The sequence below is a fragment of the Sturnus vulgaris genome, chromosome 3 (genome assembly GCF_052056855.1).
Source record: "Sturnus vulgaris isolate bStuVul1 chromosome 3, bStuVul1.hap1, whole genome shotgun sequence".
Taxonomy (NCBI): Eukaryota; Metazoa; Chordata; class Aves; order Passeriformes; family Sturnidae; genus Sturnus; species Sturnus vulgaris.
In genome coordinates this window covers 91,215,209-91,243,077 of record NC_142245.1, presented here as the reverse complement: position 1 = coordinate 91,243,077, position 27,869 = coordinate 91,215,209, and the positions used below count along the sequence as shown (strand labels likewise).

General features: G+C 38.1%; 1 protein-coding gene across 4 annotated transcripts; it reads left to right on the top strand.

The window, feature by feature from the left end:
* Positions 1 to 145: 145 nt before the first annotated feature.
* Positions 146 to 27,361, top strand: GFRAL (GDNF family receptor alpha like). 4 transcript variants are annotated; one of them, XM_014869473.2, is made up of 10 exons: positions 146 to 208; positions 3,442 to 3,576; positions 10,060 to 10,212; positions 11,750 to 12,187; positions 12,865 to 12,921; positions 13,551 to 13,875; positions 15,791 to 16,050; positions 19,010 to 19,108; positions 24,073 to 24,154; positions 25,175 to 27,361. In XM_014869473.2, exons 1-10 carry the CDS (start codon positions 187 to 189, stop codon positions 25,260 to 25,262), a joined length of 1,659 nt encoding a protein of 552 aa, XP_014724959.2. In that variant the 5' UTR covers positions 146 to 186; the 3' UTR covers positions 25,263 to 27,361. The 4 variants fall into 4 exon arrangements, with proteins under 4 accessions (XP_014724959.2, XP_088018388.1, XP_088018389.1 ...); XM_088162262.1 differs by having other exon boundaries at positions 10,054 to 10,212; positions 26,048 to 27,361; XM_088162263.1 differs by having other exon boundaries at positions 10,054 to 10,212; positions 25,526 to 27,361.
* Positions 27,362 to 27,869: the final 508 nt, after the last annotated feature.

The following is a 27,869-nucleotide window of genomic DNA, read 5'->3' as shown; positions in this document are numbered from 1 at the left end:
ACAGGCAGGGGCACAGACACAGGCACAGACACAGGCAGGGGCACAGACACAGGCACAGACACAGACACAGGCTGGGGCACAGACGCCGGCGGGGGCAGAGCCGCCCGGAGCGGCGGGCGGGGCCGGCGGGCGCTGTCCCCGGGCCGGTGCTGAAGGGGCGGTGTCGCTCCGGCACCTGCGGCCGCCATGGCCGCGCTCCTCGGCCCCGGTAAGTGCGGCGGGCGGGCGGCTCCGTCCAGCTCCGGACCCTCGCCTCGCCCCGCGCCCCTCTCTCTCCTTCCCTCCCTCCCTCCCCAGGGCTCCTTCTCCCGCGAGGGTTCCCGGCGGCGGCTCGGCCCCGCGGCTCGGGGAGCCCCGGCAGGGCTGGGGCAGGGCAGGGCAGGGGAAAGGCGGCGGGAAGGATGGAAGCGGAGGGAAGGATGGAAGCGGAGGGAAGGATGGAAGCGGAGGGAAGGATGGAAGCGGAGGGAAGGATGGAAGCGAGGGAAGGATGGAAGCGGCCGGGACACCCCGGCTGGGACGCTCGGTCCGAATGAGCAGCCACTTGTTGGGCGGCTGGGGAGCGCTGGGTGCTGCCAGCGCTACACACAGGGCTGCTGACTCTCCTTTGGGTTTGAGTGGAGAAAAAGGGAAAATCAACACAGCTGGTACAGAAAGATTTGGTACAGGTAGAATATGGTGAGACAGGTATGTTTTAATTTTTGTTATTCTCCTTTTCTACTCACTGCATACTGTATACATGCTGCTTCTCTTTTTAATACCCCACTACTCTAAACTTCTAATTCTGTGTTAAAAGTATTCTGTTGGTAGTTCTGCCCCTGGTTTTGTTAGAATAAAGTTGTCCTTTATCACTTTTCAACTATATTCAAAGTATATCCAGCTGTAGTTTGTCATTTTGCCTTCGGAGCTTGTTATCTTGCTGCTCTTGCCATTGGATAGAAACCACAGCTTGGTTTCCCAATACTCATTATTACTTATTTACATTTTATTAGGATTGCAGAATTGGGAAATGTAATTCCTCCATTCCTCAGTTCTCAATCTGCAAAATGAAGGTGCTAAAGTGTTCCTTTTCCCTCCTCCTTTTGACTTTAGACACCAAATTCTACAGAGAACTGAGAATTTTACACCTAGCCAGTGAATGAATAGGCCTTTGAATAAAATATTTAAATGTGTGTCTTCTTGACAATATGGATCCCTCTAAAAGTTGTAGCTACCAACTAACTCTTAGATGCCTTGAACTCTTCTATGCAGAAGTCACTAAGTATTCCAAACACTACAATAAATAATTAAAGTGAGCAACTAAAGTAATAACTGTCATTTTAAGGAATTGCATAAGCTCCAGTGCCCTGGATTCTAAAATCATATAGGACAGTTTGTTTCATGTAGGCTTCTGGCAGTGTACCCCCTTTGTACAGCTAAGGAAATAAAGACCCATCCATAATGTGTCATTAGACCTAAAAAAGCCCTTTCTTAGGCTGAAGTGCCTTCAAACATAGATTATGCTGCTCACCTCTTTATTTTGTGAAGAATCACCTCCTATTTTATGGCCAGTTTCCAGGAAGGTTCAAAATGAGCTGCAGTGTGAAATACTCCCTAAAAAGTAGCAGGAAGGCTGTGCAATCAGTCCTGGTTTTGACTGTCTCAGCCACTGGTCCTTGAAAACTGTCTCAACATGAGGAAGAGAGCACAGAGACTTTGTGCTGGGAATCCTAGTCAGATAAGTAAATCTTCTGCTGCGCTAGAACCTGCAAAATAGATAAGTGGTCATCCAGCAAAATACCTTTTCTTAGTAAATTTGTGGGTTTGTAATTTTGTATTGTTTTATATATGCAGTCATTTTCACCTGTGAGATATACTTTGATAACTTTTTTTCTCTGACATCTGAATAAATAGTGAATAATTTCACATTAAGAAAGACCTTTTGGAGGCACTCTTAGAACGAAAAAGTTGTCATAATAAGCCAAAATTGTCCCTATGGACAGAGCCAGCTGCACATTCCTCAATGTCAAGAGGTAGGAGCTGTTCCTATCAATATGTTCGAGGCTGATGAGCAGACAGTGTTTCAGGCTGGAACTCACTGAAATCACCACCAGTCCTGCAGAGATCTGAGAACTGCCAGGAATATGCACAACTGAGGAAGGATTAGCACCAGCTATAATAAGCATATGTGGCCTCTTCTTTGTCTCATCGTTGCTGTTGCACCTGTCAATTATAAAGTATTAAATGTTCCTTCATATTTATGGACATGTATCCAAAAAGTCCTCCCTACAGCTGCATTATTATATCACTGGTAAATAATTTCCAGAAGGGATGGCATCACCTCTAAACAGTAGTGGCACTTTAAGGTTATCAAGAGGGATCTTTGATATATAATTTCTTATTCTAAAATGTATTATTGGAAAAATTTAATTTCTTTGGATAGGGTCTGGACAAATCCTGAAGCAATATTTCATGCGTCTTGCACATGATGTTTAAGGGATTAAACAATGCTGGAAACCACTCAAATTCCATATGAATTTACCTGAGCATATGGGGGGGAGTGGGGGAGGGGGGGGGAAGGTATTTTGTCAGAGAGATGCTACATCCTTCAACAACTAAAGAAAACACATTAGATGATCAGATGTTCAGCAGGTAGTTTGATAAGGCCTGAAATCAGTGACTGAAACTTAATTTTATAGAAAATAAAGATACGTGATTACAAATTAGAGGTTTTCTTACCATGGGAATGTTAATGAAAGAGCTAAAGTCCACCTGTTTTATCCTTTCTTAACAAGGCAATTTAATTTTCTACTGATAAGTCACAGGCAGTGCTGCTTTAAAATTCTTTAGCTTGAAACCTCCAGAACTTTTAAATGTAATTAACAGGCTCAATGCCCTTAGGAAAACAGATAAAAGCATACATGTGGGGGTTGCTTTCAAGAAATGATGCATCTGTGAAGTAAAAATAAAGAGTGTGAAGAGTACTGTATTTATAAAATAAAATAATGTTTATTATCCAGCAGTTGTGTAGTTATCAAATCTCTTCCACACTCTGGATTCATAGGAATTCCTAAACAGCCTAGCTTGGTGAGATTTCATGTGAATAAAGTGCTGTTTCCTCTGAATTTCATACTGTCTTCCTTCCTGTAATTTATTATGATCTCAGAACTGCAGCAATTTCTCTATATGTATTCACTGATGTCATATATAGCTATGGCTGCTGTTATAATACTGGGGTTAAACCAATGCGAAATATGCCACAGTGAAACTCTGAACGTTTAAATTTAATTTTCCAGTTGCAAAACTGAGGAAAAGCTTTTTTTCTGCTAAAAATTAATTTGATAGCAAATTTGAATCTATAAGTAAACTATAGTAAATTATATTTTTAAAACTTACATGTAAAGGAAAAGGGTCAGTATAATATCTACTGCATTAAATAGTCATTATATTCTATTTTTACAGTGTTGTTCATTTACTTCACATGTATATCTACTGTCCAGACTACTGACTGTCTGCACTTGAGGGAGCAATGTATTAATGCTGGAAATGGATGTGAGAGTGTCTGGAATGTGGTTGAAGATGCCTGCAATATTTCAGGTAATTCTGTATGGTATACACAGCTCAATTTTGAATTGCTGTATGGTTGCATATTCATTACAATATTTATTACAATATTGCTGTTGGTAATTATATGAAGTGGGTGAGATTTCAAAGAGAAAAATTATGGCAAAAGACAGTCAACTTCTGAAATTCTTTACAATGGCCAATGCTGCTTTAAGTAACAGTCACACTGTCTCTTCAATGTGGTTACTGCGCTGCAGAGAGAGAGAAAGGGCAGCAACACACACGGACCTCTTTGGGGAAAAAAGGCCAATTTTATTGTACAGACAGCCCGTATTTAAAGTGTGTTACATGCAGCTAGGACAGGACAGTAGTTCATTGGACAATTGGGAAAAACATCCTTGGGACAGCACCTCAGGATATATCCCACGGGAAAGGCACCAAGTGTTAATCTTTATTATGAATTCCACTCTGTTTTTCACAATGTTATCACCCTGGGAGACTTCCTCCCTAACTGAAGCTGTAGTCAGATTGTCAGCCTGTCAGCCTGGGAATGGACCTGAGAGTCAGGAGAAATTCAGGCCTGAAAAGGAATTTCCAAGCTGTAATTCCCTAGCTCTCTAAATGTCTATGTCCACACTTCAAGAAAGTGGTAAATGAAATTTCTGCACTATGAACACAGTCAGAGCCTGAAGCAACTCAAGAAGTCTGAATTCAGCAGAAATTAGGCTCTTGTGGGATCCTGTTAAATAAAGCCTGCATGCAACTGGAAAAGAAGTTCCTACTTTGTTTGAGACAATTTGGAGGAGTTGATCTGTCCCCTCCCTGGCAGTGTTCAAGGCAAGGTTGGATTGCTCTAGTGGAAGACAACCCTGCCAGTGGCAGAGGGGTTGAAGGTCCCTTCCAATCAAAACCATTCCGTGGTTCTATAATCTCACACAATACCCAAAACAATGTGGTAGTTACTTAGAGTAATTTTTAATCATTGTACTAGAATAAGAAATAAAATAAGAAATGCCTCAAAGAAAATTGTATTGTAGGGGGGCACACTGTATTTATTCAGTGAAAAGTGCCAACACATCATTGTGATTCACTTGCAGAGGGTGGTAGTGTGATAAAGTGCCGATTATGACATGACTAGGCCTTCTTGAATTGTTAAACATGTTCTCATTTAAATGAAGGCAGATATTTAGTCTCTTTCTATGTTTATTGCATTTCCAATAGTTGGTGTTTCATTTCACATAATCTATGTTTTAAGTAGGGAAAGACCAGGTATATTATAAGTTTGACCTGAAACTCATCCTGCTCTCTGTGGTTGTTCAAATAAAAATGTTCCTATCTCGGAAAGCTTATCGTCTTCTTGAACAAATCTTGGGTGTTTTTCACCATCTCTTTCTTTAAATCCTTCCAAGACCTTGCTGTTAAATACTGAGAATCCACTTTCCTGATGCTGTGAATATGGAAGGGAGAAGAGTGGCACTATAATCTGGTAGTGTCATTAGACCAAGCTAGTAATGACACCTTTGTTGATTGATAAGTGTCAAGTGATCTGTCATTGCATCATCACTAGCAAATGATAAGGGTCAGGGACTATTTTCTGCTGGAGTTCACCCTTCATGGGGCATTGTGTAGTGGTGAATCAGAACACTATCTACATCTCTGTGGAAATCTCCCTTCTTAAAATGACATTATTTGAACAGAACAAGCTGTGTTGTGATGCCATAATCTGTTTAGAGCCTCAGCTGCAGCAGAGTTGACAGTGTGAGTGTTCCTCTGCCTTGATGTCAAGACCCAATCTGACCTGTGGGGGAAGCCAGGCAGCAGAAGTTGCTTGGCTTTGTGGTCAATAAGCCATTGCTGAAGCATTCACCTGCAGTGTGAGCTGTCTGAATGAATGCCTCTGTCTGTCTGATCTATTGCATGTATTTGATGTCCCAAATGTCCCAAGTCACGTGAAAATATTTAAAATAATTAGAGTAGAAAATTCTCTGAGGGGTTTTTCTTAGTGTGTCCTTTCCCAGATACTTATCTACTTTGCATAGAATGGCTGAATACTTTTAAGAACAGATGAAGTAAATGAAAAATACATGATAATATAACAGTTACAACAGTCTCCAAAGCAGCTGGGCTTCAGCCCATGCTCTATTGATCTGTTAAATATTTTATGTGAAGTGAGACAATTTCAGAAGATATGGTTGCTGTTTAGAAAAAAACAAAAAAAAAATGGAATATGCAGTACTTTCTGGCTCAAGTGACCTAAAGATGAGCTCTCTAGAACTAAAACAGAACAAGCTGAATTTGCTTCTCTCACATCGCTCGCAAACCCATTAGCACCAGGACTACTTGCCACAAAGATATGTGTTGTGCTGAAGCCTGTTAATCTTGATCTACTGCAGCCAGATGAAGTGGGCCAGCATGGTTACTTCTGTGGCCCCCCTTTGGATGTACACCATTGTCCCATAATATGACATTTCTCTCTCTTATTGTCCTATGTACATATTCACTAATATTAATGATATCTGCAACTGGGCCAGAGAAACCTTCCAGAAATAATTATTCTTGTGATTGCTTGTTTGGATTTGCATCTGTATGTTTCCTTAGGATAATAGCTTTTGGCAAGGACTCTCCAGCATTGCAGAGCACTCAAATATTGTGTCGGGTCTAGGACAAATTATACTAAATGTGCTTCTTAGGTACTGTGATCCCAGAGCATGTAAATCCAGTCAGACGGCTGATGGTACCTCTAAGACAGCCCACAGAAACAGTGATAGAAAACCTACCAGCAGCATCATTAGTAAGAATAACATTATACTGTCTGTCATGTGCAAGTCTAGAAACTTCATGGATGAGCTATAGGAATGGAAAATGTTCTTTGAGCACAAACGTGTTACTTGGAGGTAATAGACAATGGGGTAAATATTTGTTTTGTTAGCTTCTTTATGCAAAACCTAACTACAAATTATAATTAAACTCCTTTGAGGTACGAGTTCAATAACTCACTCCATCAGACTGCAACCTCAAAGTTAAATGTGTACATTTTCAAGACTTCCATCTTTTGCTCTTCAGTGCAGGTCTGGGAACACTCTCCAAACTACTGCCTAAGTCACTCCTTTTCCTGTCAGTTTTTCCATCACTGCTTCCCCTTTACTCCAGCAGCATTTCCAGAATCTCAGTTCATAATCTTCAGAGTCCAATCCTTCTTTCACCTCTGTGACCAAAATATAGTGGAAAGAAAAAACATAGTGTGAAAATGTCTACGAAACAGCTTCCAGGTCAGGATAGAAAAGATTGAAATAATAAATTTTGATGAAATAACATTTTTCATTCTGAAAAAATCAAGAATTTCAGCACTGCAGAATGAAGACTTTAAGGTTTAGGCCTTTATGATTTGTTTGTGAGATTGGTTATTTGTTTATTTTCCTTCTGTTATTTCAGTGTTTAAAAAAAAAGACATTTCTGAACTCTGATTTAACCATAAGATAAATTTTCTTAATTTTTCTGAATGGGAGACAGTAAAAGTTTTCAAAAGAAAAAAGCAACTCAGATCACTTAAATTTTAAGGAATCACATTTTGAATTAAATTTTGATACGTTTACTTTTCTTAGAATAACAGACTCATTGAGGTTGGAAGGATCTCTGGAGGTCTATCCAAACTGTGGTCTCACCAGTGCTAGAGAGGAAAACCTCAGACTTTCCCCTGTAGTCTTCAAATTCAATTCCCACTGAGATGACTGAAGAGCTGATTAAGCAAAAGCAGAGATTATCACTCTGGGAGTGTCAGCTTCTACTCTGTCATGCTTCTATCTGTGGTCCTGTGTACATGAATTATGTACCTATAAATAAATCAAATTATGAATAATAGCTGCCAAGCATTAGGTTGAGAGAGCATTTTTTATGTAAATGCCTTAGAAGCATATGTATAAGATAAAATATATTACCTAGAACTAATCTCTGGTAAAGCAACAATAATTGAAAACCAGTAATAAAATATTTTCTGCTCTTCGTCACAGCTGAATCAATACCATGTACAAACAGAGCAATACTGATAATAGGTTATTTCTACACAGTTTTCAAGAAGCCATGCAAGGGAGCCCCATAAATCTGATGTGCTTCCTGATTCTGTCTATGCCCTTTGCATGTTTGTAGCCCCACAGCCTCTCCCCCAGCCCTGGCCATCAGGTGCTGGCTCAGCACAGTGAGCTCACAGCACAGGGGGCCACTGAACACAGCCCCTGACTCCTGGCCACGACTTGTCAGTGTCATGAAGACAGGTGAGCTAAGTGAGGCTGGGGTGCTGCACAAAATATACTGGGGTATGGGGGTTTATTCTTCTATTTCTACTCACCTTCACCCTAGAAGTGTACTCTGGACCTTGAAAAAGACAGTCACAAATTTTGTGAATAAGCTAATTTTTACACAAGCCCCTCCTGATCTTTATTGCTCTTTTTCTACTGGAATATGTTTTCCTGAAATTCTTTTATTATCCCTTACTTAGTATGATAAAATATAGAGCAGAATATCCCCACACTCATCTTCATGGACCATGCCACCACATCCTTTCCATCCTGTTTTTATGGTCAGGGAATATCCTCTGTCTGTGACCTTTAATAAATCTCCTGAGTTCCTTGATTTCTGGAACTGTGAGGGCTAAGAGTCAGAGGTCATGATCTACTTCTGAAAAAGCAGAAGGAAAGTTGAAGATTGGAGATTGGAGAGATACAGCCACCATCACCTCCTTCTTTGCTGATACAAGAGGTGGAGTGAGAGCAGAGGCTGGGACCTGCAGCTCTTGCTGGCCTGTGACATTCCCCTCTAGTCGTGTATTATTTGATATACCCTCCAAACCCTCCTTAGTCATCAACTGGAGAAAGGGCAATGCAGAGACTGTTTGAAAAACGGGGATCAGGGCAGGGATGTGAAGTCTGGAATAGCTGAGTCTCATTATTTCAGGCACAGGCAAACGCACTCTTTCCTCTTGCAGAGCTTTGCCTCCATTGCCTTCCACTGCTATTTGTGTCAACAACATATAAATGATTTTAAAACTCTGGTCGCATCAAAGTTTGGCCATGGTGCTGGTGACACAGGACTTCTTGTCACTTTGCAGTTTTACTGAGTGCAGAGTCTTTGCTGCCCCACACCTGTGGGGGAGCAGCAAGACAGGAGCCAGGCAGGACCATTCACATGGCAGAGACATCAGCCTGTGTGCTCAGGAAACTAAAACCAATCCTCATTCTGCCCTGTGACCTGGCTGGATCTTGTGAGCCATGTACTGCTTCTCTTACATATTGTGAGACACTGAATATCTATGAGGTAAAGAGGAAATGTGCTGTACCAGCACATACCTGTTTTGACAAGGCAGATCACGGCTTTCACAAAATAAAACTTATCTAAACTTAAACTGCTTCATATGTAATATTCTTAAGTAATGTGTCACTTTCTTAAGCAATAATAAATCACAAAATCATAGATGTTAAGGCTTGGAAGGGACCTTAGAGATATCTAGTTCCAAACCCTCTGCCATGGGCAGGGACACCTCTCACTAGACCAGGCTGCTCAAGTCCTTATCCAGCCTGGCTTTGAACATTGCCAGGGATGGGGCATTTACAGCCTCCCTGGGCAACCTCTTCCAGTGTGTCATCCTCACAGTAAAAAATTTCTTCCTGAAATCTAACCAAAATTTCTCTTCTTTCAGTTTGTACCCATTATTTATTTCCATTATGCATACATGGAAAATATGACCTGACATCCCATGTGAGTGTATTTACCATTGAGTCCAAGTGCACATGCAAACAGACTTGAAACTGGGCCAGCAAACTCAGGTTTCTGCACATTTTTTTATGTTAACTTCTCCTTCATTTTTATTATAAAAATCCTAAAAATCAGGCTATTCTTGGGCTACTTTAAATTTGTTGTCATTCTCAAACTTAGGCAGTGAAATTGTTCTTTAGGGTAGCAGTTCAAGAGAATATCCAAATGGCATTTGTAGGCTTGCATCATCCTCACGTGAGAGACAGAGAATCTGACCCAGAGCTGGCATCTCCTCAGCCTGGGGATCTCATCACCATTGTCATGGGGCTGGGTCTGCCCTCTGTGTCCTGTCTCTCACTCCATCACATGGTGATGCCTCGAGCCTGTACTGTGTGTTCCTGTACCAGGCACCTCATTTCTACTACACAGGACCAAGAGAAGTCTCTCAGTTCAGGTTGTGCCCCTTCCACTCCTGGGCACATTTTTTGTTTAGTCTCTGTGCCTTACCTGCCTAAAATAAAAGGTGTGTGTTTAAGGTTTTATGTACTTTGTAAATGAGAGCAGGTATTCTGGTAATGGATCAGATCAAATAAAATAGGTCAATATTGTATCCAAAGCTTTATTATATTACTTTGAATGTAAAATATGACAAACCATCTTCTCCAGGCAAAGCATATTATTTTTGTCCTTCAATTGAATTGTTTTATGTAACCATATCCCTTGAGCATTCATAATCATTAATGAAATTATAATTTTAATGGTGAGTTCTAGGTAATAGATGCAAGGCAGAAGACACTGTTGGATGTAATAGAATAATCCAGGTCCTGGCTGATGAATACCCAGAATTTAAAAATTGTGTCTGCACTACGGATGATATCTGTAGCATCACAACTTTGCTTGGGAAATGGTGCAGCATTAATGAAGGTAAATAAACATAAAGTTGTAATTATGAAGACCATATCCAGTAATTTTGTAACCACCATTTTAAGTGGATTCAACTTTCTTTGAATATTCTCAAGTCTGATAAATGCCCCCCAAAAAATTAGTTATATCTTTTCTATTATATTCATGCTCCAGCATGCATATGAAAGAAAAGCCACAAACAAAGGCAATTAAATGCATGTGAGAAATTCAAATGGGTTCTAAAACTCTTGGTAAATCCACTGGAAAGCAAGAGTGAATACACAATGTGTACTGAGGGCTACTCATTGCCCTCATTTGAGAGCAACTGGATCTAGTTTGTGTATATGGAGAGACACATCCAGTACCTTCTGAATGGGAGGATGAGTGAATGGGGATGCACAGGGGTGCAGTTGTGTCACACTGTAGTGCAGGAGGAGTTTCACTACTTATAGGAGAGGCTACTGGATGTGTGAAACATAGTCACCACCTTCATAAAGCTGTTCATAATATACAGAGTGCATTTTTTAAAAATTCTATTGTAATCAATGGGCCCAGCTCCCCTCAATTTATTTTTTATTTTTCTGAGAACTCTTACCCCTTCAGAAAGCCTATCTCTGTAATTGAGAATTACTTAGTACATGAATAAATTGCAGTTTCTGGTCCAAAGTCTCCTGGCATAACGATTAGCAAAGCTGACACAAGAGAGGTAAAATCATCCATTGAATGAGAATCTGCAAAGTGAATTTCAAACTGATTCCTGGCACTGATCCATCATACTCTACTGGCAGTGCACAGCATTCATCATAATCTAAGTACTTTCATCATCATCATCATCATCATCACCATCATCACTATCATCACCATCATCATCATCTAAGTACTAGATTATATGGCCTTATTGCAGAGGGAATAATAGCATCCTGATCTGGCCCAAATTCCCTGCCCCAAACAAGAAGGATGGATATCTGAAACCTGATGTTGATGTTGTTGGAGCAGTTGCTTATGCTTCTAGCAAAATGATGTAATGTTGTATTTTTTTGCCAACTGAGATTACATTTCTCACCACTATAGAAACAAATTTGGATGGACTTACAGTAGTGATGAGTTTACCTACAAAGGATAGCATGTGGTGTTGCTAGGCACTCCCTCTCTAACTTAAATTACTATTTTAGGTAATGAATCAACCATCTTCTGGAATTGTCATTCTCTCCTTAAAAATTATGCATTTGCTTAAGACGATAATCCATGATATGTCCAAATTGTAGGTAGTTAAAATTATGTGAAGTTAAACTCTTTATCCAGTAATTTTAGTGAGGATTTTTTGCTACTGTTTTGCAGCTGAACTGTTTGAGTGGACTGTACTATAATAGCTGACAGCACACAGTAAACATGAGGAAGATTCATTAGTTTGTAAGACTCTGAAATGATTATGTGTTTACGCACAGCTCAGAATTAAACTAGGGCTGTTCACTCGTTGCAATGCATTAAGACAAGTTTCTCCTTTTCCTGAGTTTCTGTGCCATTTGATTTATATCTCTGTTTGTACCTATCTCTGCAGACGATTTGGAGTCTTTCTCAAGGCCTGAGGCCGAGCTGAGTGTCGGGGAGCACAGAAGTCCTGCAGAGCCAAGGCACTGGGAGGAGCTGGGGCGCGACTGCGGCGCGGCGAGGCAGCGCTGCCGGCGGGAGCCCCGCTGCTCCGCCGCCTTCCGCAGCTTCCAGCGGGCGTGCCAGGCACCCGCACACACCTGCGGCCTCCCCGCGCCTCCAAAGTGTTTGCCAGCCTGGAAGGAGCTCAGGAAAACAGTCCTGGGAAAGTGCACGTGCTCAGAGCCGCTTCAGGCGAGGTGCATTAAAATCTGGAAGGGAATATTTAACAACCCTTGCTTACAGTACTCTCAGGAGAGCCTGGCCTCAGGAGCTGGTGGAAATGATGGCAATGATGATGACTTTAATGCTGATGTTGATGCTGAGAAAAATCTGGACACTGACACAGGTTAGCAGTCTGAATGCTCTCGTACGTAACAGTAGTGTCTACATTCCATGAGAAAGCTTTTCTTTCCCATTTGCAATTCAACATTGAAAACAAGATCATTTTGGTAGGTTAATTTGTAAATAAATTCACAGTCTGATAGACTGCTATCATTATAGTCTGAGTAAAAATACTGTTGTCCTTCAATATGTTAATTTGATACAACCTGATCTATCAGTCGGTTTTAGTTTTTCACTATACCTAAAAACAGTATAAGACCAATAAAAATCATTTTCTAATACAAGAATTTTCTGCCAGCCTTGACTTCAGGTCATGACAAGCAGTTAGTTGAATTTGAAAGCTGATCCACTCATAAACACATTAAGGCTCTAATTTATTCACAAGAAATCTGACTTTACAATGCACTGAGAAGCTCTAAAAAACTCTTCTTGAGATCATAGGATCTATAATTATGTAAAAAATGGTAGCAGCATTTGATAAACTGTGCTTTCACCCCAAAACTTATGAATATATGTAATAATGGGTTTAGAATTTGTTAGTGGGTTCTATTTGGTCAAACTAATTTGTTTTAGTCTTGTTTATTTTTACTCCTGGCAGTATGCCAGTGAGACAGACAATACTTTAAAGTTAAAAAGCTATTATTTACAATTTATGCCTGTACCTATATCTTTTTCTTCTAGACAATATTAGTATGGAAACAAAATTACAATGGGGTTTATCTGCTCTCTCCAAACAAGGTGAGTCTGAATTTACTTATGAATCCTAATAAATAATTTTAGCTCCATTTTCAGGCAGTGTACAACGTACCTTCAGATTAAAAGTAATACTTTTCATTCAAATGGATGAGCAGGGAGTTATAGATCCAACATATTTTCAGTTAAGGTACTGGGTAGAGAAGAACCCAGAAATGTAGCAGGTAGCAATCAAGTGATGTAAATGTAAATCAGGTAACAATCATGATTCTGTCAAATTTACAGAAGCAAATCTTTTCCCATAAGCACTTTGGGGTCTAGAATTTTCTAGGTATTTTTGGAAGGTTTATTTCACAGTCTAGAAATACCTAAACTGCTGTTAAAAGTACAAAAGTGTGATTTATATTCTCCATTACTTATTATGTAGCCTAGCATAAGGCTGTACACTGGAGGTTCCAGCAGTTCCAGGAGGTTTGCTTATGAGGGCCCAGCAGTGCAAGAAACAAGTATGAAGTTACTCAATAGGCTTAAAAGAAGCAATGCTGCAAGAGCTGGATCAGAGTTTTAGGAATCAAGTTTCTTTTACTGGGAATGTTGTAGACAAGATGTCTGCCAGTCACCACTTGAGAAAAACTTTATTGAGATTTTATTTTTAAAATTGCTGTTCTTTTTAGTGTACACAACAAACAGGAGCTGTTTGGATGTGAACAGGGAGTGCGTTGAAGATGAAGTGTGTAACAAACAGTTGTCCCTGTACCTTAAAGTTTGCTCAGTAAATAAGTGCAATGTGGAAGGATGTCAAGCAGCCATAAGGTTCTTCTATGGAAACATGCCTTTTGAAGTTGCCCAAATGATGATATTTTGTGACTGTATCCAGCATGATGAATCCTGCCACAGAGCCAAAGAACTTCTCCATGGCAAGTCCTGTGCAGTTACTGTAGTTCCACCCCCATCGTGTCTGAGTGTAATCCACATGTGTGAAGACAATGAATTGTGCAGGTGAGTAGAAGTATTTTGCCCACTAAGGTGCTTTTGAATAATGATTTGGTCAAACAATGTTTATTATACTTTATATATCTCAGCTATAACAAAATTATTTTCTGCACTGTGTCTGAGGTGTTTGGCATCTTTCCAGATGTTTGTGTCAACTGTGGTAATTCCAGAAGTAATCCCACAAGTAAACTGAAATGATTGATTTTCAGAAAGGTTTGGAATCTAATGTGGGCTTTTCTTCTGCCTGTATCATGACACTTAACACCATTTCTGCTGGACAAACTATGCTATTGCAATTTTCATTACCTCTTTCTTCAGATAACACCTGCCTGTCTGCACCTTTGCCCTCCAGCAATTTGCCCAAGTTGTGTAGCAGACCAGACAAAGTTTATTTGGTAAAAGTAATTACCTTTCGAGGACAGAGTCTGACCCTTTGTACCCAACAGCCACGCAACCAACTTGGCCAGTTCAAAAAACTTTTGTCTTAATCTCAAGGGTGCTTGCAAAAAGCTTTCTAAAGTCTGGCCTGAAACATGCATGGATCACCAAACTCATGAAGGATAATGCCTTTTCAAAGTTTCATTTTATATTTTTAAAACTTGCAACAGTATTACCCATATTTGTAGTTCAACTTAATTGCCCTCTTTTATGGATGATCAATTGGCCCACTTTGTTTTTCAGTGTAGTCGCCTCGTGAATTAAAGTTTAATTTTACCTCAAAGTTGTGCTCAAATTAACCTTCAGTCAATAAACCAGGAGGCCAAGAGATAGTTTCGGTTTTGTGCAGATCATTCACATTGATATCAGTGAGAGCAGCCAAAGGGCTGTAAATGTACATCTGTACATATAGACATGTAATGTCATAATGACTGAATTCCCCATCATTTTGGGAACATTAATGTTTCCTGGCACTGAAAATAAATGCATATAATTAGCAAAATTAGTCTGTGAATTACGGCTAGTCACATCCATAAATCAGGAGATGAATGAAAATAATTCCATTAGAACAGAGGTGGCATCTGCTTTAAAACTTTACTTGTGTAATGAAAATACTTACAAAATTTTTCTAGCCAGTATTGCAACAGTCCCTGCCTTTCCATGTGACATGCTTGTGACTACTACACAATATCAAGAGCAAATTAATAACATATTTATATAATTAAGGAAGAATATTTTAATAATTTAATGTACTATATACTAGACTTTACCTTTATTATCCCCTAAAATTTAATGTGAGAGATTTGTTTTTAATTAATATCTACATTTTTTTGGTTAATTTACAATGTGTATTTTCTATTGTCACATACAGTGCTTTAAAGGCCAATTTTATTCCATCCTAACAGCAAATGAATGGAAATAATTTGAGGATATTGAACTGGGTAGCGAGTTAATTCTTCATGTAATTTATCTCTGCTATCAATTTATCTTTAAGTTCACTGAATTACTTGCACTTTTTCCTGAGACTTGGACATTTTGTATTTTGTTAGCATTTGGGAAGCAAAGGGATGTACACATTGAATGTAGATTATTTAATGCAAAATAAGTTTGAATGTTTATTCTTCCTTCACACTGCTCAAAAACTGGTCCAGTAGAACAGCACCTGGTATGGTTTCATTGTGATGACTGGTCTAATTCCGGTATTCGTATTTCTTCTCTGAGTATCTGAGACTGTTGGAATTCACACTGTTTTTTACTGGACTCTAGGAAACAGGTGCTGATTGGAAGTACAGTTGCTTTTTCTCAAAATCAGAGCAGTATTTATGTCAGCTATCACAGAATATTGCGATTTTTAAGGCTTAAGTAGTACCTTGGAAATACACTTTCTTTTAATGATGTTCATTAAATGTCTTTTTATGAAATCGTAGTTGTTAAAGTGTCATTGTACACTTCTTTTGCTTTTTTAAATTTTTTTCCCTACCAGGAAAAAATACACAACTTTTCGATCAAAATGTTGGAGACATGTCACAAAAAAATGCTATAGTGATGAAGCTTGTCTTGAAACTTTAATCAAGGATGACATGCCCTGTTCTGCCAACTCTGATTGCAAAGCAGCCTATGTCAACAGCTGGGGAACCATGCTGCATATGGAGTGCACCTGCCAAAATTTGCCTCCCGTGGAGCAGCCTTTGTGTGAGCTCTTCCATCACATGCTGCACAGCAAATCCTGCTTCAGTGACTTACGTGGGTAACACTTACAAATTTACAGAATAATTAGTTCTAAAGAGAATTAAGATGCTAATTTAGATCAAATATTTACTATATCTTTGCTACCATTGGTTTCAGCAAGATCTATAGCTGTGGGTTTTAATGACTCCATATCAAAACAAAAAAAAGGACATAAGTTTTCTTCCTCTGGTTTGGAGAAAAATTATAATAGTAGTAAATCAGTGAAATTGACTACATATCTCATTATTTGAATTTTCTGAAATAAATTCTAGAGTCCATATTAATATGCAGATTAGAAAAATCTAAAGTCTTCCTGTTTTTTACTTAACATTGCACTTTGGTGCACTGTTTTTACAAACAATATGAAGTAACATTTGTTTTTGCTTTCTTTTCTTCTTGGAGTCTGAATATTAGTAAACTTTACACATATTTAGCAACAGAATTAATTCTGCAGGAAATAGCCTCAATCGTTTAAAGTAGGCTTTAGTATTTGGTCTTCAGTAAAAACACTGGGTGTAATTAAGATGAAATATAGGTACTTTCTCAGAACCAGTAAAGGCTTTCATGTGCTTAATTAGCTAATTATTTTTGTTAAATATACATGTCTTTACCAAGCCTTTTGTTAAGAGTATTGCTAATGCAATAAACGGCAATACAGGAGCAAATATTAATGTTTTAGTCTGAATCTGCAAAGTGCCTTCAAAGCAAAGCTCCTCTTTGTCCCCACTTTCTGTGTCATGGGTCACATCACAGGTTCTCTGTCACAGGGTGGTTCCTGGTCTCCTGCAGCATAAACTGAACCTGAAGGTTCATCTGCAGCCTCTGCAGTGCTCCAGCTGCATGCAGACATCTGGTCCATCAACCAGATCAAAGACCAAAGTATTCTCTTCTCCTCAAATCTCTGACTTATCACACCAGCTATTTTGCAATATAAATTCTCTTAGGATATTTTACTTGCTAGTGCATCATGCCCTATGCCAGCTATATTCCACATGTATACTCTAAAATTACATATAAACTAACTTGGAAGAGATAATGATACCTAAATATTTCAATGAAAAGAGATAGTTCTCTCATAGTTTTATCTGATGGACAGTATTTTGAAAGCATATATGGATTGTGTGCATGCATTTCATTGAATGATGTAGCTACTCTTTCAGTTCTAGAAACTAAAACAGTACCACTGATAAGGGTGTAATTTCTTTCGTGTCACTCAAAAATTAAAATCAAGTTGCTGAAACCTTGCTCTTAGTTCAGTTAATCATTACTCCAATCCAGACTCTGAGAAAATATTAAAAATCTTATCCCCTGAAAAAGTGATAGCGTAACACACTTAGACTTGAGACCTCTAGCAGTGCTGATGAATATTATTTACTTGCTTGATTTAGGGCTGAATTTAATCGTCCAAATGAGTGAACACATCATCATGTTAGTTATTTCTTAACCTACAAAGCAAAAATATGATCCTCATGCCTGAATAATCAAATAATTGCTGACAAGCTTTTGCCATTCCCTGAAGCAAACTCAGGATAAAATGGTTTGGGGATTTTTGTGATTAAAAACTTCCCTAACCTAATTGGGACTGAAAAACAGAAGCTTATGTTTCTTGTCTTGTGCAACAATTTCCTGGTGGTTAAAGAGAAAGAATTTGGAGATCCAGAGCCTTTGATGGATCAGTACCAACTCTACAGAACACTTGCAGTTTATAGTTATTCTTGCTTTTTTTTTTTTTTCTAGATGTCTAATTGTAATGCAGCTAAACTGATGATGGTCATGGTTATGGGTTTTATTATAAAGCATGTTTTTAATGCCATTCTCTGCGTGGCAGTAAGAGATGTGGAGTGACAACTCAGCTGCAGTGCCCACCCAACCCTATCTGCTGATTTATTCCTTGGGCCTGGTGATGATCTTTGGCTGACTTTCACTCTTACAATGACAATGATCTTAAACTGAAACATTTCTGAATAGGCAAACACCCAGGGTTTGGAAAGGGGATTTTTTTCCTCTAGAACTGGTGTGAACAGACCCACAAGTGGTGTTTACACCATCCCACGTTCCTACTCTTGCATGGCACTGCCTTTGCTACAAGTGTTTGCCCTCGAGGCTGTGCTCACAGGATTGCATTTGCTGCAGACTCAGTAAAGGGCAAGAATTGTGACTGGCTGCTGCTGTATGAAGCAGAAGCACAGTGTGGATCACTGCCAATGAAGGATCAGTGTCTCAACAGGAATAAGCAAAAATGCCAGTGAGGGAAAGAAACAAATATAACTTTCCAAAATATTTTATCTCTGGGTTGTACTTTTGGATCTCACAGGAAAAACCCAAAGGACAGGTAGATTTAGTCCATTGTTATTTGTACAATGTTGCAGATTGCAAATGTGAGCCTTTCTTATATTACAAAATTTCTCAGCTTGCTATTCATGTAGGTGACCAGATGTATGCTTGTATGACTTAGCCTCCTACTCTGTAAACAATACTACTTAAGTAAACCTCCTATTTTTCATTTTAACAGAAGATATTCATTTTCAGATATATTCCTGAAATTATGCCCACTGAGAGGACAGGCCTTTGTGAAAAAATTTGTTGAAGTCTAGAAACACACCTGGAGAATAAACTGTGCCTTGTGGAAATTACTTCAGACTGTTACCACTTTCTCACCACTTCTCTTTGGTTTGCTGGACCCAAATTTTTTGGTGGGCCTATTTTTAAAACAGTTTATGTGAAAAGTGAATTTAAGCTCTTTTGTGGCAGAGAATATTTTCAAAGTGTGCTTGTCATCCATAAGAAAAACTGAGGTGTAACAGAAAGAACTGTTATGCACTCATTCAATTTGTTCATCAGGTGTCAGTAAACAGTATTTTTAAATAGCTCCCTTTATAAATACTGCAGCTGTTAGCAAAATATCAAACAGTATTCACTTATATTATTATTTTAAAGTAATATTTTGAATGGATATTTTCTTTCCAATATCCAGGTCAAATTTCTATTCAGAAGAAAGGTTTTCACTGGGTAAATACAGAAATGCCAGGGGAAAAGATTTCTGGAGCACAGCTCCATTCTTCTGCAATTAATGGTGAGTTTGGACAAGTCACTCCATGATTTTCACAGTACTGCTCTTGAGATATCCCTCATGTATGATAGAAAAGACCAAAGGTTGGTCCCTTGGGTGGGTCCAGGAAGGTGAGCTTGACCTGATGCTCCTTCATTTAGTCTGGAAATCTCCATACCTGTTTGGCTTAGCTTATATATCCATAAAATAAAGTTAATCAGACTGAACCAATTACTCTGATAAATGGTTTTGAAATAGATGTCTCACAATCACTGTATGATAATTGGGGAAAATTAAGTTATTGTGCTTACCAGAGCCTGACTCTCTGTACAGTCATTAGAGAGTAGTAGTCATAATGTGTAATACAAATTATTATCTTTGATGTCACACCTACTTCTGTCTCTCTTGACTTTCTGTAGTAGTTACCACAACAAAATTAGAAGGCACAGTAAGTGGTCTGAGAAGGGGCTTGTGTTACACCCCATCAGACTCTGCCTTCATACACAGCAGAAGGACATGCAGTATCCCATGGGCAGAAGAGCTACAGCTGCTTTTATTTCCATGCATCTACAGTAAGAAATTAAAGAACATAAAGTTAAAGGATATTGAATTAATATACAAATGTTTTCATTGCTGAAATAATATTTTTTATATTTCCTTTTGAGGGGGTCAAATTACAGAGTTAGAACACTAAAGAGCTTAATGCACAAATATCACCTCTAATGAGAATGACCTGTTCTACCTTGTGCAGGGCAGATTACAATTCTCCATACAAAACTACAAATTAGTTCCCAGAACTGATCATACAGAACATTTTTAGCTGTGAAAAAAATAATTCAATCTCTGCATGCAGTAGAAAATGAAGTGGCTTCTAACCTCTCTATCCTTCAACTATTGCTGAAGTGGGCAACCTGGATAAGGGATAAAAAGGATATAAAAATTGATTAAGAGAATGGGATTCCTGAGACCTGTATGTGCATAATTAAGCATTTGGCATTAGCATTAAAGTTATTTGAGAGTCATGTATGTCATCCAAGTGGTCTGTGTAGCCAGAGAAGAAAGTCAGGGACCCTCAAAGAAAGGAAGAACAGTCCAATCTTTTTGGACTGCATTTGCTCAAAGTATTGACTTCTCCTTGCCAATTAGAGAGGGAGCCTGAATCCCTAGCTGGAACAAGACTCTAGTAGTTAAATAATGCAAGTCATAATACAAGAAATACTGCACTAAGTGAGAAAATGCAAAATGTGAGATATTGCACCCCTGTGACTAGTTCTAGCTGCAGACCTTTACAGTGGGTAAAATGCACTTTACATTTCACTCAGAAATTCAGATATTTGCAAGAAGCAGCCTACACCCATTTAATTCTGTTCGCACTGGAGTCTGAATACTTTCCAAAAACCATTCCTTGAAGTCTTAACAGAACTTTGGATGGCTTTAGAAAAATAAAAAGAATGCTGACCAGCCTAAATCATACAATGAAATATGCTTTCTATTGTAGCTGTCATGTACACGAGATGGGAACTCTAAGCCATAAAAGTCTCATAGGAAGCCAGGTCAAGAAGAAGGATTTGATTCAGGATATCTGCCTGATGGTAAAAACCATACTGCAAATTGTTTCATAAATCTCACTGCTAAAAATCAAACTCAGTGCCCTAGATCCATATGCTAATAAATGTCCATTACTCAGGCTGCAAAGGGAGTTATCATCTTCACAAAATATTTATCTTTAATGAAATCAAATCCCAAGAAGAATTCAGGGCACAGAAGCAAAACAGTTAAGTTGTCAAATATGGCCTTTCACATGTGTGAAGAGTCTTGAAGACATTTGCTTCTTGGCGATTTTCTGCTTGAAAAACACGAGATTAAATCTGATGTGTCTACATTAAAATCTCAGAAGAATCCTTAGTTTGTCATTGAAAGATACAAGGAACTCTTTCACCAGATGAAATGAATGGCCATCTACAGATGAACCTGCTCAGAAGAAAATCAGTGTGTCTTCAATTTTTTCTTAGTTGTTTACTGTTCAAAAAAAAACAGATTTCTCTATTTTATTCAGCAGCATTGCAAATCATCCTGTTGGATAAGATTGCTTTAATAGGAGTCATTCACAATAAATAATAAATCTTAGCATATATACATATATTCAAATATATTTCTAAATAAATAGAACCATGGAAGTTGAAAAATTATTATTCCAGCTTTTGGTCTAAAAGTGGGATACCAGGATCATATAAAGATCTTGACTGGATTTAAACATATTCACATTCCCAGGAGGGAACAGGCCAACAGGGCCATCTTTGGGCTGATACAGCTCTGTTAACAAGATGTAATGTGGGCAGAGTTCAGAACTACATAAAAGTTAATGAGACTTTTCCTGTAAGCTTGAATTTGATCTCATTTTGGAAACAATATCAAAAAGTGATAAATCAAATAGCATTTCTCCAAACTTCTAATATGCCTACCCAATTATGCATTTTCAGCCTGGTTTTGGCTTTATCCTATGCAAATTATATCAATGACTTTACAGATCCAAATAATTTAAAAGATTGCTTCCTGTATTTTAGTTTGAAAAATGATTAATGTGAGAAGATAAGGATTTACTTTCCTCACCATGGAGCTTTGAGGATAAGTTGTGGGGTTTTTTTATGGAAATGGAAGCTAGAAATACAGAACACTTACCCTGTTCTTGTGAGATACAATAAAATTTGGCTCGATCCAAAACTGTTGAAATTTTGTCTTAAATTGTAGTGTTATCATATATTTCCTAAGGAGGAGTTTTGGTGTGCTAAGTATTTAGATAAACAAGTAATTGGCAGGGCTTATCTCTAAGTATACCAGCTGCTGTGGGAACTGAGATTAGTTCAGCTCCATTGACTTTAATTTGTAAGGTATCAAACACTGTCAGTCTGACAGTTTTATAAATGTAAAAAAACGTCCATGACAAACTGCAAGTAGCCAAGAAACCTCTGAGCAGAGGCTGGGATTAATCTGTTTGATGAATATACACTAGCAGCACTACTAGTAGCACTACTAGAGTAAGATTCACCAAAACCCTTCTTTGTTCCTTATAGAACTGAATCAACATCTCTTTTACCAGCAATTCATCAAAAACGTAGCAATTTTTTCAGATTTTGTCAAAAAATATTTCAGTTGGTCATTTCAGTGTTTTGTTTAATTGAAATGAAGCACCTTTTACAAATTTTATAAGAAAAAGATCCCAATGTTCTGCTGAAAATTTATTAGCCCATTTTTAACCATCCATGACTGTACAATATATGATTTGTTGGATATAATGATTTTTGTGGTAAGTGACATACTTTAAAAGTTTCCATTTGCCTAAAATATGCGTGAAAGTCACTTTCCACTTCAAAAAAGTAAGAAACTGTTGCCCCTTCAACTGCTCCTACACTTGTAAAAAGTTTTCAAAAATTGCTGCAAGTACCATTAAGATTCAGAAACTGAAAAAAAATGCCTACAAATTACTCTTTTGCTAAAACCCATCATCTTAAAGAAATGTTGTAATTTGAGAGCTAGGCCAACTGCTGGTGTAGTTTTTAATATACATTATTAGCAGTCCTTCTCTAAGATTGACCTCACCCCTCTTTCTTCAAAAATTGGCCATATTAAGTATCTTCCAGTGGGTTACTGGATTAAATGGAATGCTCATTCCATTTGTGCAAAGTGTGGTGGTTTGACCAGTGCTTTCGTTTTCTTATATTGGAAAACTTGAAATTGGGATAGTTTTTTGAGAGAAAGTGGGCACGATGAAAACTAGGCAGGTCCAATGCCCTGCTCAGCTCCTTGTTTGCCTTGCTGTGGAATACATATTCACTCTCTCTTCCCGAGGCTGCTCCAGCTTCCATACCAGCTGTGCTTGTATTATATGATACACTACACCCGCCGCATGTACGCGTTGTACACAGAAATGTCTCATTCGGGCTTGTGTGTGCATATACATAACACGTGCAACATATAATAACTGGCAACTTATTCAGAGACCAGAATATGGCCTTCTCACAGCCCAGAGAAGTGGCTCAGTGATGAGTCCAAGAATCCATCTTCCTTAGTGGATTTTTCACTGGCTCTGTAAACGGAGAGGCTCGGGAGCAGCTGGGGGCCCCTGCATTTCAATTCCTATATAAACAAAACTTACCTGATTGTACAAAGATGACAAAATCAGTGCAACACGAAAATCACAGAAAATTCTTGTAATTTTTGCTTATGGCTCTGCACTTGTGGCCACTTGTCAAGTCATCTAACCTCTACACCTCTCCATCCTTTGTCCAGGGCTTATACTACACTCTCAGGTGAAATGTTTCCTTCAGATATTTGATCAAGACCGATGGATTCATTACTTCAGGAAAAAAAAAGAGTTACTCCTCCTTTGAAAAATGAAATTTGAAACAGCTCCCAGTTTTTCAGCAGTTGGAATTTTTAGCACATAAGCTACCTAAGTCACTTTTTGGTGAGAAGCCTAACAGAAAAAGGAAACTCCATGGGAATGGGGCCCAGAAAAACAGTGTTAGGTCCCATTTTACATTAATTTGATTCTAGGCGGAGTATTGCTCCACACTGTAATTACAGTAATATGTGAAAAAGGAAAATAAGTCTAGTTGATAATTAAGAGCCAAATCTGCTTTGATACATAGAGTAAAATAAACATTTTAAAATCAATAGGGAGAATACTCCAAAGCAAAACTCATAGTTACAAGCTGTTCCCCTGCAGCAGTGAAAGGTACTGCTGTACTTATGAAGTGCTATTGTAGCAAGTATTTACTAAAAGAAGTCTGAAAATTACGTTGCATCAAATAGGAAAGGAAGAATTATTCCTACCACTGACATACATCTTTTTCCTCCTTCTAATTACTTTTGACAAAATTGATAGCTAATTAACTCATATATATATGATTTCTAATACAGATCTCAAATCTGATTCTTATTACTAAAAAAGCAAATGTTTCATTTCTGATTTTTGTTTTTATTTTTAGGTGAAAATGTCTACATTATTGCTTACTCCTCCTGCATAGCTCTCATCCTAGGAATAGTGCTGTTGACTCTCCTAAAGATCAGGTAACTTGATAGGGATATTAATCACTGCTTCTAGGAAATTGAAAAATAAACAGAAAATAAAATGTTTTTACTTAGTTAAAAGATGGACATAGTGATTGTCTTTAAAAACAGTCTAGCATGCCCCAGTGATGGAAAAAACTGACATTGTGGGTGTCAGCAGGGAAGAGTGAAATACGATATGGATCTACAATGCCCTCCATTCATCCAGAGATCCCAGGCTTTGGGAGGTTTCGTTTCCTGTCCCATGGCAGGGGAAGGTGAAATCTGAATTCAGAAATTCTGTGAGACTAAGTTCCTAGCTGCATAGCAGGCAGGGGTAATGTGAAAAGGAAATGAGAATATTCAGCATTATAACATATTTAGAAACCAAATTGTGAATGCTACTATTGTAGTTAATATTCTTGCCAAATGCTATTTTTGCTCACAGAAGTCTGTAAACAACACCCACCATCCCTGCCATCCTTTCCCTTTCCCCCCTCTCTCCCTCCTTCCCTCCGTATGAGAAACTGCCCAAACACCAATGCTTGGTAAGAAAACAGAAATGTGCATTCACTTAGCTAAATGAACATGGCCTTTTCTTAAATGATACATTTTCTTGGACCAAATTAAATGGCCAGATTTCAAGAATTGCACTGTCAGATGATAGTTAACAGAACATGATGTAGCAGGAGCTATATATAGTGGGAGGGATACTGAGTCAAATTTCATTATTAAATTCCAAGGCAGATCAAAGAGGAATTGTAGAAAAATGCAAAAGGCAAGTCAAGGATATATGGGAACAGAGACTTTCTCTTTAGGTTTGCATTTGTAGGAATATCAGCATATAAAGAAAATTCAGATTTAAAGAATATAGAAAATGGAAGAAAGAACAATGCATTAATAACAATGAAGGGGATTATTTTATACCACACTATTCATCATAAAAAGAGGGGAATTTTGCCACTGATTTCAATTAAGCCTAAGTTCAAACCAAAAGCTGTACAGTTTATTGTTGAATACATGCACATTCTTTGTTTTCAGAGCCTGCAGAACAAAATATGAGTCAAGAAGTCCCTCGCCAGACCATTCTTCTGAAACATTTATGGCCCATTATAAAAGTCACAGATGAACTACTCTGTTGCTTATGCTTTTTAAGGCTATTCCTGAAAGCCAGCCTGTTGTACATATGTGATAATAAAATATATATTAGAAAAACTACTATAAATTATGGAATTTTATAGTTAAGCATACAACATATTTTTTTATATTTATTACCTTATTTTAAGCCTTTCAAAATCTGAAAAAGGGGTAAAAAAATGGTAAAACTGTGGTCTCTCTTATTTATGTAGATTCACAGATCTGTCCTGAGCTGTATATTTCCTACATTTTTAGATGCACATGACACTGGTATACATGCTGTATCAACAATGGCAGTTTTTGAAGCCCATACTTTCTGATCTCAACTCATCTGGAAGAAATTAAAAAAAAACAAAAAACACTCAGAAGCATTTTAGAGACTTGATAAAGAGCACATATGTGACAGTGTTGTACACCAGGCTCCCAGGTACCAAGTACCCAAAGCAGCAGTCATAGCTATGCTGCCTGTAGTTTGATTGTGGAGCACTTGCAGGGTAGGAGGAGATCAGGATTACAACCCCTTTCAGAACTAAAATTACTCTCTGGAATAATGCTTTGACTCCAAAATGTTGCTGAAATTGTTTTTAATTACTCCTCCAATATGCTTCTAAAAGAAATGAATGAAGTTTGCCACTTTGAATAAAACAACCTTAGAAAGCTTTTTTTGGTCTGAATGCCCAATGTAGAAAGTCACTTGCCTGGGGCTGAAGTGCCTGCTTCCCAAGAGAGAAGCTACGACCCCTCTCATCATCTGTGTTTCCTATTCATTGTCTCTAGGCAAGACCCGAAGTGCCTAATTGTCCCCTTGCACTGTACTGGGAGTCATGGTCCCTAAACACCATTCTGGATCCCACTTTGTGGCTATGAGCTCTGGATTTCTCTCTATAGCTGAGTTGTTTTGCTAGATTTAAGCTTCTATTTACTACCAGTGAGTTGTCTTTGTTAAATCTTTGTAATAATCTGGTTCTGGTGAGCACAGAATAATGGACTGCTGTTTCTTTTTCAACTGTTACCTAAACAGCACATGTATTGTCTTGTTATAATAGCATCTGATTAATTAAGTATATTTTGAATGTGCTTAGTTTTAATTTTGTTTGAATTATCACTATATGTAACTCACCTTCAGTTTTGACCATGAGGTGACTGATCTAGGGCCACATCTAGTGCTAGATGACAGATCTAGGACTAGAAATTAATGTGATCAGAAAAGCAAGAATCTCTACTCTTCAATGTGACTTACTTCTGGCTTTGGTAGCTTGCAAAATTATTACTGTAGAGCAAAATCTGAAGTGTGTCGTTCTGTTGGGGGGAGGCTTAGAAATCTTAAACAATTATTACAACATAGGTTTTATCTGTCTTTGTGATCTGCATAAACCAAAAATGTCCTTTTTGTTTTGCAATCAACTGTTCTGTCATTACTAAATCAGCATTTGGACAAAAATACAGAAACAGAAAAGTGAAGTTAGTTTGTTAATCAAAAAGATCTCCTTTAGCGGAACAGCAATTTGCAGCATCTGGCTTAACTCTCACCAAAGTGGTATATTCACATTCTTCATTTTAAAACTGTGAAGTGGGAAGACTTCAAACTGAAAATACTGTTAAGAGTATGTTGGATAAAAGCATTTCATTATACAGGAAATGTGCTTCTTACATGAAACCTGTGCTGGTTTTCAGTCTGACTTAAAAAAACAGTGAGCCCTCCATGTCACAAAATTTGAGGAGATCCATTTAAATTCAGATTTAACTAAACTTCACTGAACAACAACAAAAAAATTACCTTCTGTCTTAGAAAATTTTTTGTTTTCTAATTATCTTATATTTAGACACTAGGAACCCAACTCATAAATGTGCTTAGACACACGCACACTCAAAAACAAGTATGTAAAATGTATTTGAAACTGAGGGTGTTACTCTGAGAGACAACAAGATATTTAGTGGCTATTGTGTTGTTCTGCAAGTTTACAGGCTCTCTCTTCAGAGATGACTTAAATGCTTAATGGGAAAAGTACATTCCCTCCACTCTATGTGTAAAAAGTAGTCTGTCAATTGTGTCTAGATGGTAGTGATTAAATAAAGGAATTTCTGCTGGGATGATCTGTATTCCTGTGATGCTGATTATACTCTAACTGCTTCACAGTTTTTGGAACAGAGAATCATAGAATCAGTTTGGAAAAGACCTTTAAGATCTTTGAGTCCGATCATGATGGAAGAAAAAGCAGTATTTTATAAGAGCTTCATTATTAAAATATTTTCCCCTGAAGTATAACAACTGCATCCATACCCAGATGAGGAACATTAAGTCTCCTTGATGACAGGATTCCCAGGACACACATCATTTTGGGTAAGGATGTAGTGTTCATCCTCTTCCCACTGGAGCTGGGACATCCCAAAGTGAAGAAATGAAGACTGACTGGGCTAGAGGGAGAAAGCACGAATTTTTGCCTTACAGCACTCTCACCTGAAAGGGAGACTGCTGGGTTCCAGTATTTCTTTGAAGATTGTTTATGCTTTTTATTGAACAATTGCTTCGAATTAGATATGTGATGATTTTTTGAGACAAGTACACAGAACTAGATTTTCCTTATATGCAGTGTGAAGC

Coding starts and splice junctions, on each gene's coding strand:
- GFRAL (XM_088162261.1), top strand. CDS start 187: ATGGCCGCGCTCCTCGGCCCCG. Junction 12,188..12,864: donor AAATCTGGACACTGACACAG/GTTAGCAGTCTG, acceptor TTTTTCTTCTAG/ACAATATTAGTATGGAAACA. Junction 13,876..15,790: donor GAAGACAATGAATTGTGCAG/GTGAGTAGAAGT, acceptor TTTCCCTACCAG/GAAAAAATACACAACTTTTC.